General features: G+C 35.4%; 1 protein-coding gene across 3 annotated transcripts in view; it reads left to right on the forward strand.

Annotated features, from left to right (window-relative positions):
* LOC117335830 (integrator complex subunit 12-like) overlaps positions 1 to 10,377 on the forward strand; it is a 15,355-nt gene extending 4,978 nt beyond the window's left edge. Inside the window, exons 1-8 of one of the 3 annotated variants that reach the window (XM_033896057.1) lie at positions 1,122 to 1,194; positions 3,298 to 3,439; positions 3,818 to 3,925; positions 4,957 to 5,252; positions 5,596 to 5,662; positions 6,069 to 6,161; positions 7,251 to 7,439; positions 8,742 to 10,377. In XM_033896057.1, coding sequence (XP_033751948.1) covers positions 3,311 to 3,439; positions 3,818 to 3,925; positions 4,957 to 5,252; positions 5,596 to 5,662; positions 6,069 to 6,161; positions 7,251 to 7,439; positions 8,742 to 9,029 — 1,170 coding nt within the window. In that variant the 5' untranslated portion in view covers positions 1,122 to 1,194; positions 3,298 to 3,310 and the 3' untranslated portion in view covers positions 9,030 to 10,377. Of the gene's footprint in view, positions 1 to 1,121; positions 1,195 to 3,297; positions 3,440 to 3,817; positions 3,926 to 4,956; positions 5,253 to 5,595; positions 5,663 to 6,068; positions 6,162 to 7,250; positions 7,440 to 8,741 lie in introns of those variants that run through there. The other 2 variants (XM_033896059.1, XM_033896058.1) reach the window with 2 other exon arrangements.
* The last annotated feature ends 2,477 nt before the right edge of the window (positions 10,378 to 12,854 follow it).

Raw genomic sequence — 12,854 nt, forward strand, 5'->3', positions numbered from 1 at the left:
CTCGACAGGCAGGGTACTATGGGGCGCCGTTTTACTATTTATTCCCATTTGGTGATATCACCTATTCGAATAGGTGATATCACCAATTCATTTTTCAAATACGTGATATCACCTATTCAAATAGGTGATATCACCATTCGAATAGGTGATATCATTTAATGAAACGAATAGGTGATATCACCAATTCGAATAGGTGATATCACTCATTCGAATAGGTGATATCACCAATTGGAATAGGTGATATCACTTAAAAATATTCTTAAGTGATATCACCTATTCGAATAGGTGATATCATTTAATGAAACGAATAGGTGATATCACTCATTCGAATAGGTGATATCACCAAATGGGAATAAATAGTAAAACGGCGCCCCATAGGTTACGACTAACCTCGGATACAAAGGATACGAGAATCTGTAACACTGTTTACTTTTAATCTACACCCTTTTTTATTTTACCTGGCATAAGTATTAAACATAAATTTATATAGAAAGTTCCTTTTGTACAATCATTGACAATTCCTAATTTTGATGAATTTTATTTTGTAATAATTAAAAATGAGCATACACCCACACACACAACCCTCGCATGCATTGCAGATATCCTATATTATACAAGTAGATTAATCTACAAGTATAAAAAAAAACCTCCGTGTAGATGTACAATGAATGACATTTAGGGTGGGTAGACCTATTTATTTATGTTTTGTTCAAAATCGACACAACACACTGAAATAACACTGATATTCTTCAGATAACTTAATTTTAAGTAAAATCGAATATGTATTGCATTGTTCTCTATTTTCAGTTAACTGGAAGTTACCTACATGCAAATACAAATGTATGTGGGTTTCAAGTAAATCAGGAATTAGCTTCCACATATTTTGGAAATATTGAAACATTATCAACTTGTTCTGTTTCCGACCTATACTGTATTTACCAGAATGTGTTTGACATTGTTAAAAATATACGTTTTCGTTGTTAAAAGAATGAAATATATTAGGTGTCATGAAAGAGCTTTTAGGTAATCGCAGAAAACACGGATAAGAAAATGTTCACAATGCGTTGATATAATTCCGGAAATTTCATTCGAGTTTCTTCATTCCGCTCTCCGGAACGTGTTGTACATAGTTCATTCTTACTTCCGGTGTTGAAAACTTTGATGATTTGCCTTGCATGTTCAGCATCATTTTCGGTTTGTATACGTTTCAGAAAAAACATCCAATTTTACTGAATTGCTTATGTAATCTTTACTCAAATCCATATTCATGAATTCATGTTAAATGCAATGTCATGAAAAACACTCAAACATAGTCGCTTATTCAGGTTGGGTACTCTGGTAAGTTGAGGATGTTAGTAGATCTAGTCACACAGTAGTGGAATCTCGTCTGTGCATTGTGCACGTGCTGCGCATTTACAATCAGAAGGGTCGAGCCTATGTAAATCTTGATATGCCAAAATGAATCGAGAAACGTACTGTATTCAAACAACTGCTCTATAGACTTTGAGAAGTTGAACGATAGATTTCTAGTGAGCAGCTAGCTAGTGTGCATGAGCATTGTTCATACCTGCGTAGTATTCAACTCGATGGTTTATAGGCGTATATCCCCTATAGTATGTAGACCTTAAAATCTTCACGTAACCCTGGTAAATAATAGTCATAATATACCACTATATGGGTTATGGGTCGTTTCTTCCTAAATCCTGTTCGGTCCAGGTTGTTTCAGCCTAAACTAAAATGCTAGAGCGAAACATTGTTTGGTATTTTCTTTTCTTTTTAGCAGCCAACAAATTAAGGTTAAGAAATTAAGTTCCCCGCTATAGTGATAAAAGCCTAAAACAGGTCCTTTAGCCGAAATCTTGTTGCCCTAAGGGATTTGTGCTAAATCCTGTCCGCCCCAGATTTTTTCGCTCTAAGGGAGAACTTAATTCCTTTTCCTTGATTGGTTTGGTGTAAAACAAGTAACCAAGAGGTCTACACCAACAATGTTAGAGGATAACATGGCGAGAAAATTATGACAGGCACCGTACCCGTGTAACCTCTAACTTAATTAAGTTTTCCAACACTGCACAGAATGTCAAATTTTCAAAGTCAGGATTTTGATCATGTCAAGCAGTTAATTTACATTTAAGTGTTTAACTGTGTCATGCTATTACCTCTTTTTCATGAATCAATTATCAAATCAACAAAAAAAGCTCTCAAACACACACAATCACGATTATTTACATTTCCTGGCTTCATTTCGGTACTAACTCGGATTGAGAATGACAGCCTGGTAATAACAAAAATGCAATATAAAGCAAAATCAAATGAAAGGCTATATCCTTTTGCACTTTATATTTGTTCCGCTTGTTACATACATTCCATGTTTTTTACAACCAATGCCCCCATGTTCGAAATACGTGAAGCGGTGGAATGGTGTTGCAAAGTGTTTTGTGTCAAAGTATAATCAATTTGGTGTGAATTAGTGATTGGAATATTTAAATGGGATATATAATACCTAAACTGTAAGTACACACCTTTGTCACAAAGTTTAGACTGATGAATAACAATATTATCATCTATTTCTTTCCGCCCTGAAATCAGGGCGGAACTTAAATCAGGGCGGAACTTGCGCAGTGTCAAATAGGGTTCAGTTGCTAAAAGTCGTTTGTGTCAGAACCAAAAAATAGCCAGAGAGCTTTAGCTAGCTGAAGTACCAAGAGGTCCTGGTTCCTAGTGGACTATGAAAAGTTTGTCTTTAGCTACATCAGATTGGCATATGCCCGATATATCAGATTTTATCTTTAGTAAACGCATTGTCTAAAGTATAATATTAATCATGATCTCTGTTACATTGACACTCTTGTTCTGTATGTAGGGACTCAAGAACATTCTCAGGCTAGCATCACAAGCATTGTTGTAACCCATGGAAGCTGGAGAAGTTCTTTCCTGGGGGAGAATATATTTAAGAGTAACACTGTTAAATACTAGCCACAGTATACCATTCACCTAGAGAGACCCTCTTTCTAGTGCAATTGTTTAAACACAAGACTAGTAATCAGAGGTTCTGGGTTTAATTTGTAGCGGGCTGTGAAGAACATCTCTTAGTGCGATCAGTTGACCATAATTAAGACTAGTAGCCTAATCCACAGGTCCTGGGTTGAATTAATCCCTGACAAAGGCAATGAAATAGAGTAAGGTCATTATTCAACTGTACATCCAAGACTTTAATTACAATTCAAAGATATGTGTTTAAATAAGACTTCTATCATGTCTACATTGTCATGTGATTTTAATGTGCAATTTCTTTCTCAGGAATCTGGTGAAAATGGCAACTGTTGAACTTGATCCTGTGTTTGTGAAGGCATTGAAATTGCTGCATTCCAAGAGTCGAGATTCCGCTGATCAACTCTGCCAGTTGTTGGATGAAGCAATAGCCCAGAGAAAAGGCCAAAAGGTTACTTATCATTACTCAGTGCTTATGATGTACTTATGTTGATCTAGGACTTGTAGCATATATACTGAGTGTTTTTATAACAATTGGTTTTGATATTTAAAAAAAGTTTGTAGTTGTACATCTTGGATTTTGACTTGTGAATATCATTTGATAACCCTTTCTGAGAAAGAACTGAATTTCTCCAACTTCTAATGATAGTTTTCTCTTTACCTGCATATCTAGTAGGTATATCTAATGTTATGAGTAATGGGGAAATCAGAAGAAAAATATGAAAAATAAATAATCAGAATATTATGTCAGAAATCAACTGGTATCCTCCTTTTCGTGTTATTAGTCAATATAGCTCAGTTACAAATATGTTATATCATATGATTGCAGTCAACATCACTCTCATCAGAGTCCAAGACTTCAAATAAATCAACACTGAAGCATCAAGAGGAAGACAAATTGAAAAAGAGAGAATCTGAGAAAAGATCACTAGACAAGGTAAATAACATATTGTAGTGTTAAATGGTGAACTTATTAGATATACTTTTCTCACAACATTCACAGACTTGTCTCTCGTTTCACCAGTTTGTGATTTCTCTCGTCAACTGCTGAATTTGAATTCTCTGTCAATACCTAGGTTATGATGGATAGCATGTGCTGTCAACTATACAATGATGATATGTCACCAATTCAATAATGTCACATCAACATTGTATTGTACATTGTACATTTTAAAGCTAAATGTAACACAGTTACATTGCAGCCTATTGTCATTGATACTGTGTCTATGTACACTTACAACCCGAGTATTCTAATTGGTCGAAATGTTCCAACAACTTACCAACACCACCTAGTGGCAAAACCTTTCAACAGAACTTAGGTGCAGGTATTAATTGCCGCCATTATTCAAAATCATTTTCTGTTTTTCAAAATCATTTGAACAACTGGATACTGCATGTGTAAATAAAATAGTTTGAGGAGACGGATGTCACCAAGCACTCTCTAACTCTCTGGATGATATTCTCAATTGTCTAACCCTCGGCAGAGCCTTGGGTTAGACATCAAGAATATCACCCCCTCACCAGACAAGGGAATATTCTATAAATCTCAAATGAAACTTAGGGGCCATAACATGAAATCAAACACAGTGTAGTGGTGGACTTATCACAGGAAAATGCATGGTAAATAATATTTTGTTGGGATTTCTATATCATCATTTACGGGACCAGTTTAGTTAACTAAAACCTTTAAACTCATCAGGTAAGGCAAACACATATCGTCACTCATGATATTTGACCAGATGTTTATGTAAACAACAATGATTTCAAAGGTTTATTTGACTAATAGTTAACTAAACCTTTGAAATCATTAGGTAAGGAATGTATAATTGTCACTTATGATATTTTAATATGTTTATGTAATATTAGTCAATTAAAACCTTTGAAATCATTAGGCAAGGAAAATATTTATCATCACTAATGATATTTTCCATACTTATGTAATACTACATCCATTTCTTATCTTTTCAGTTGAAGAAGGAGTTGGCAGATTTATCAGACGAAGTGCCGGTGAAGAAAGCACGTCGTGACTCGCCGCAAACTGTGATGAAGGTGAAGGAAGAAGAGACATCTCAGGAGACGAGAAAGGAAGAGAAATCATCAAAGGACCGTGACAAAGAGAGGAGGAAAGAAGCAGAGAGAAAGGCAAAGATAGAGAAGGAGGAAAAGGAACGACAGGAAAAATCAGATGACAGTGAGGATGAAGAGAAGAGTATCGATGCAGATGACTTTGCGTTTGATCTGGGAATTGCTTGTGTTGTGTGCAAGTAAGTGAATTATGTTTCTGTAATGATTTTAAGGTTTTCTATGTGGTTGTGTGAAAAACAAGTTTATTTTTCCTCACATACAACCAATAAATTAATATAAAGTTTTTCTAAAACTTTATTCTCTAGATATATTTTGTACATTTTACTGTAGTGTAGAGGTGTGTTTTTTTCTCAATTGCCTCAAATGTAAGAAAAAACGCTTGCATATTAGCTAGCTGATTTTATTGCCCTATCAGCAGCCAGGGACATTTTGAGGTGTCTCCTTGTAAAAGCTGGTACCAACCTCACTGAACAGCGTATTACATGGATCATGATGTGCTTTTGTTATATATGAATTTTGCAGGGGCTTTGATGTGACATCTGGAAATCAGCTGGTGGAATGTCAGGAATGCCATAATCTTTACCATCAGGTTTGTACCATTATCAATAATCCTCGATCATTGTTTCATCTGCGACAAAAGAAATTTGTATTGCAAAACAGTCACAATAGATATTTCAAAAGAATTTAGTGAGACCACAGGTACCACCCACAGCAGGTGGGAACAAGTCCAGATTTAACTGCTTCTTCCCCAATATCCAAATGAATACAAATAATCCAGGTTAATAATTAAGTTATTACAAAGTTAAAGTTAAAAATATTTCATTTCTCCGTTTGTAAGTTCTGGAAATATTTCAATAAAACATATCAAAATGTGCAATTCAAATGAAAATTTGCTTCCCTTTAGAGTTTAAAACTTGTTAATCATGACATTTTCACAAGAAATAATATGAAAGAGGTGACAGCTGACTGACACATTGTATGATGGGTGATTACAGGAATGTCACAAACCAGCAGTGACAGAGCAGGATGTCAATGATCCTCGGTTTGTATGGTACTGTACCAGGTGTACGAAGACTATGAAGAAGATGGTAAGTCTACAGATTTTCATTCTTTGTCCTAGGTGGAAAATCCTACTTTAACATGCTATATTTATCCCAAATAAGCCCCAGCTCATTAATAAGCCCATTCTATATTTTTACAGAATTATATTGTTAGCTAGAAGTGGTTCACAAATAAGCTATCTCCAATCTTTTTTCTTAACTTTTACATTAGAGGATGTAAGCACTTTCTTATTTTGGGGGTATGTAAAGCTATAGTGTGATTATCACCATTGGGAGGGGGAGTTGATGGCTGCATGGATAGATATTTTCTATTAGAGATATTTTCTATTTATGTCTGGGAGTAGTGGAGGCTGTGACACTGATGTGTGTATTGTAAGTTACCAGAGAAGTGGAGGTTGTGACACTGTGATATGTATTGTAAGTTACCAGAGAAGTGGAGGTTGTGACACTGTGATATGTATTGTAAGTTACCAGAGAAGTGGAGGTTGTGACATTGTGATATGTATTGTAAGTTATCAGAGTAGTGGAGGCTGTGACACTGTGATATGTATTGTAAGTTACCAGAGAAGTGGAGGTTGTGACATTGTGATATGTATTGTAAGTTATCAGAGAAGTGGAGGTTGTGACACTGTGATATGTATTGTAAGTTATCAGAGAAGTGGAGGTTGTGACACTGTGATATGTATTGTAAGTTATCAGAGTAGTGGAGGCTGTGACACTGTGATATGTATTGTAAGTTATCAGAGAAGTGGAGGCTGTGACACTGTGATGTGTATTGTAAGTTATCAGAGTAGTGGAGGCTGTGACACTGTGATATGTATTGTAAGTTTTCAGAGAAGTGGATTCTATGGACACTTTTTTCCCCCCCCTGTTTAATACTCCAGGTCTTGTTCTTTGTGTTTCTATAGAGAGTAAATAGCTCATGAGTAAATGGGATATTTTCCTGTATGTTTCATTTCAATGACAACAGGCATAAAAATTAAAATTAAAGCTCTGCTGTTAAGAAGTTTGGTGTTGTTTTTAACTATACCTCAGTAATTGAGACCTTTAAATTAGATGGCAGGTAGATTGCCTATTTGGCCCCATAATTTTATTTTCATGTTTTGCATTATCTAGGCATCTGCCTCCAAGCCGGTGAAGAGTAAGTCATCCTCATCATCGTCGTCATCGTCTTCTTCATCCGTGCTGTCCTCTACCAGGGAAACTTCTAGTATGAGCACCTCCAGTAGCAGTAGCAGTTCCAGCAGCAAGAACACCAAGCCCGACCCTTCTACACTCTTTAGCTTCCGCAGGGTTGAATCAAAGGTCAGTGTTATAGTCTTAGTGTCTTAATAAATCTTAACATATCTTTTCTTATATCCGTAAATCTGTGGATTTTTAGGCCACCTGAGCCTTTATATTGTAAACAACCTTTTTTAAACGCAAATCAATACCTGAGTTATGATTTAATATATGTAATACAAAAAAGAGTAGTTTATTGTAAATTTTAGGTCAATTGTGATCGCCTTTTGTCCGGCGTCGTGTATCATAAACAATTTGCATTTTCAATTCCTTCTTGATTCTCAACAAGCCCAGAGACCTTATATTGGGTCTGTAGCATGCTGGGATGAAGGGCTATCCAGTTTGTTCAAATGGATGACCTTGACCTTTATTCAAGGTCACGTGGGTCAAATATGCTAAAATCTTCAAACAACTTCTTCTTGATAACCAAAAGGCCCAGAGAATCAATATTGGGTCTTTAGCAAACTGGGATGAAGGGCTTCCAAGTGTGTTCAAATGGATGACCTTTACCTTTATTCAAGGTCACAGGTCAAATATGCTAAAATCTTTCAACAACTTCTTCTTGATAACCAAAAGGCCCAGAGATCCAATATTGGGTCTTTAGCAAATTGGGATGAAGGCCTACCAAGTTTTTTTTTTAAATGAATGACCTTGACCTTCATTCAAGGGGTCAAATATGCTGAAATATATAAAAACTCTGGTGACCATTAAGGCCCATGGGCCTCTTGTTTTCTTTAAATACTAACCAGAAGGATATTCACTGCACTGCTTTAATGGTACTATTGGTGTCAAATTTCACAAATATCACACTTGGCAAACAGGCTATGTATTGGTTTTGATATTGACTACTGATGACAGGTTTCTGTCACTGTCTGGAACACTTTACCTAAAAGTGGTATTGTATAATTATGTACATGTAGTTATCTTAATGTATGTACCAAAGGTCTACAGTAACCTATCTGTTCTACTTTTGCTTCATCTGATGATAAATAGTTTTCTATGTATAGGCATAAAATACATTGGATAGAAAACATGGACTTACTTTACATTTGTACTGTGTCTATTAAGAAGGTATGGGGTGCAGATTTATGTATAAAAAAACCCAAACAAACAAAAGCAATACAACAAGCAAAACAAACACCAAATAAAAATAGAAAAAAAAAACCTTAAAGGGAGAGGTAATGTTGTGTCCCTGGCATTGGTGTTAGTTATCTAATGTTAATAGTTTGGTACAAGGATTGAAAGGCATATTGGAAAAAAAACCTCAAAGTTTCCACTAAAATAACAGGTTGAACTCATTCTCATTTTGTCTTTTTCCCATCTAAGCAGTCATCAAGCTCCAAAGACCAAACCAGTAGCTCAGGGAATCGTCCACTCAGTGGCCTGGCAAGTCTGGCAGCAAACCTTTCAGGAAAAAGTGATCAAATTAAGTCTATCAGTAGCAGCAGCAGCAGTCGGTCCGAGTCTACTTCCAAGTCCTCTGTAAAATCAGAGTCTTCTAAAAGTAGCTCTAAACATGACCACACAAAGAAATCGTCCAGCAAGAGCAAGTCGTCTGAGCCTGCTGTAAAACCAGGTGGAATAAAACTGGGTATAGACATATTTAAGAATTAACCAACCAAAGCTGAACCTGTAAAATCCAGTACTAAGTCCAGTTCGTCCAGCAATAGTACTAGTAGTAGTAGTAGCAGCTGCAGCAGCAGCAAGCAGAGTTCTGGTGGATCAACATCCGCAGTCAACGCTGACAAGAGATTACAAATGATGAAGAAGAAGGCAGCAGCTAAACTGCAGGAGAAACGTTCTTCTTTGAGATGAGAAAAAAACAATAACAGTAAATGTATAGGAGAATTTGTAATGGATAAACAAAAATAATATGTACCAGTCTTTATATGTGCAATATCCCATATATGCTCTAATAAGATTCTCATAATCACATGTCACAATTCGACTTGTCTGCTGTAAAATCTGTGGATTTAGACTTAATGTTACAGATAATCAAATGAGATTTGTCTGTTACACAGATTTACAAGCTATGCTTTCTCTTTATACCAGAATTTGGACTTTGCTAGTAAAATATCTACCGAGATCTGATTGGGCAAACAAAATGGCGAACAGGTGACCATTTGAGGATTGTTATCGCTGCTTCTAGAAAAGTATTGGATGGATATTTCTCAAACTTCACATGCTGGTTTCCCTTGATCCCTAGTTGTGCCCATTCAATTTGAGTCTGATTGGGAAAACAAGATGGCCAACAGGTGGCCATCCTGGGGTTTTTGACAGTTGTGTTTCTTATTGCTATTTCTTAAAATGTATTGGCAGGATATGTCTAAAACTTTGCATGTAGGCTCTCCCTGGTCCCTAGTTGTGCCCATTTAATTCTGAGTGTGATATATAATACAAAATGGCCGACAGGCAGCTGTCTTTGATTTTGACAGTTGAAGTTTGTTATCAGAATTTCTTGGAAAGTACTGGAGGGATATTTCTTAATCTTCACATGTAGATATCCCTTTGTCTGTAGTTGTTTACTTATGTTCATTCAATAATGAGTCTGATGGGGAAAACAAAATGGCCAAAAGAAGTCATCTTTGATTTTAACAGTTGAAATTTGTTATCAATACATTTTAGAAAGTTCATCCTAGATCTTTCTTAGCTACAGTGTATCTTGATATAGAGGAAAGTGGAGTAAAAACCAGTCTTTTATAAGAATGATAAAGATAATTGAATGGTGGGTACTAAGATTCCTCTGGGATCTCTTTATGATATATAGAACAGTTCTTAGTTAGCCATCGCTTTACCATTATAATTCCTCCTGTGCTTGCCTAGGTCCCCTTGTGGAATATGTATTAGATTTAAATAACCATCAAGTTTAAATGTTTTTGCTGAAACTACAGGTGGGTTTTGGTGGAATATACTGGGGATGTATATTATGTTGAATGTTAATAAATACAATAACAAAAATCTGTCCTTTGTGTTAATTTTATATTCAAATGTCCATTAAAGTTATCTTATTAAATTCTAAAATGTATTGTTTGATAGATGTTTCGTTTGCATCTATTAAAATGATTAATTATACTACTGCTTAGAACTGTATTGTCATTTAAAGATGCTGATATCCGAGTTAAAAGAAAGGAATACAAAATGTATATATTCACTTTCAAAGAACAAATATAAATGGACATCCAGAATTCAGTACAGAACTCAATGCGTAGTGCAAGATAGGGTTTACCTGGAATATGAGTATATCGTATCAGTAATCTTTGAGCTGACATGTTTTCAGGATTTCTAATAGAATTTGGTACATTTTACAAAAGTAATGTTTAAGTATTATTGTCTACAGAAACTGACATGTTTGACTTATCTCCAAGTTGGGACCAACCACAAACGACTAGTCAGAGAGTATGTGAAATGTTAGTAATACATTGTATTTCTATGACAGTGTGTCTGTTCTGCTCATTGCTATTGTTTTGTCATTTTGACAGTATAAGGTCTTCCAATACTTTGATTATCAAGTACAAATGTAGCTATTTGGTTTTATTTTTCGAACACATTATCACATTAGCAAAATAACGGACACATTCTCATCGAAACATATTATCACATTAACAAAATAAAAGAAACATTGTCGTCGAAAAAATATTACATATAGCAAATTAACAGACACTTGGTCATAAAAACGTATTTAGATGAAAATACTTTTAGCTACTTGTATAAGGCACTTGCTAGTCCACACCTGGAGTATGGAGCAAGTAAATGGAATCCATACACACAAAAGGATATTAAAACAACAGTTGAAAATGCGCAACGCAGAGCCACAAAAGAAGAAACTCAGACTAAAGGAATTACGGTATGAGAACAGTTTAAGGTAACTAGACTTACCAACGCTGAAGCACAGACGGTTACGGTGACATGATACAGGTATATAAACTAACACACGGGTACTACGACACTTCTGTAACGTGGGACATGATACAGGTATATAAACTAACACACGGGTACTACGACACTTCCGTAACGGGGGACATGATACAGGTATATAATATAAACTACATGTAACATACGGGTACTACGACACTTCTGTAACTGAAGGATTCCTCAATGTAAATGCAGAGAAGTCATAGTCTACCACTAAAAGGAACATAAACGTAAGAAAAAATGCATTTAAAGAAAGAGTGGTCAACCATTGGAACTCTCAGCCAAATGATGTCGTCACGTCAATGACACTTGAAAACATTTGAAGCCCGGGCTGGATGAGTACTGGGGACAACCAGAATGCAATAGACAACCATGAACTTTATTATCATAAAACATACCGCATTAACAAAATAACAGACAACTGGTCATCAACAGTTATTATCACATTGACAAAATAAAAGATATATTGTCATCGAAACATTAGCCAAGCATTGATACCAATCCGAAAGACGTCGGACGTTTGTAACAAAATCAAAACAAATCCAAGACGTGAACTAAAGCCGGTTCAGGGGTATGAGGTCGTTTTACTATTTATTTATTTATTAATTTTTTTATATCAATAACTTTTTTTGTTACGTTTTTTTTATTCATATAATTTTTTTACTTTACATCCCACGTGGTCGGGCAGATGATCCAACAAAAAGGTCCGATGGCAAGCTGCTGTACGCTGCTTCTTAATGCGCGTTCAGATAAATTATTTAAAAAAACTAGAATACACTAAATAATGCTGTCCGGTGCGTATGAATATACAGTGTATATATATATCTATGATATTTGAAAATAAAACCCTGTATGATGAGCTAGGCTTCAGAATTTAACATGGTTTGTCCAGAATAGTTGAACCAATTTTTGAAGGTTGTTATGTTTGATGAGTCAATATCATTTGGCTGGCTGTTACGAGAGGCGGTTACGAGTGTCCGAAACTCTGCTGCTGGTTTTACTATTTCTAGTGCCAGTTGTTTCGATCACAGGCGTCTGCATCTGGTGTATCTTTAACAAAAATATAGGTCATACTATACTCTAATTAATGTATCTATATTAACATAAAATTGATACATAGGAGTAGGGGCGATCTGCGGCAGATGTCGATTCTCAGGAATTTCTTCAATTGTGGCTTAATTAAATGTATATAGATGCATACATATACGTTTTTTGGTCTTATTATATGTGCAGGGTATGAACAGAGACCTATATACTAATAGTAAGAGACTTTAGTACATACATGAACAGTATATTACGAAAATGCAAAATTAACTTATAGATATAGTTTAATCGCATCATAGACCTCCTATCAAAAGAGGAACTTATCTTAGATTACTATTTTCTTCTGAATTGATCCCGAGAAATAACAATTGTCAACAAGTTCAGTGATATAGCTGAAATTATTAGTGATATTGACGTTCAGCAAGTCTATGACCGGAAGTGACAAAATTGGAAAACCCCTATCTAATAGTGAAAGGAGACTAT

This window comes from Pecten maximus, chromosome 10 (assembly GCF_902652985.1).
Source record: "Pecten maximus chromosome 10, xPecMax1.1, whole genome shotgun sequence".
NCBI classification, from domain to species: domain Eukaryota; kingdom Metazoa; phylum Mollusca; class Bivalvia; order Pectinida; family Pectinidae; genus Pecten; species Pecten maximus.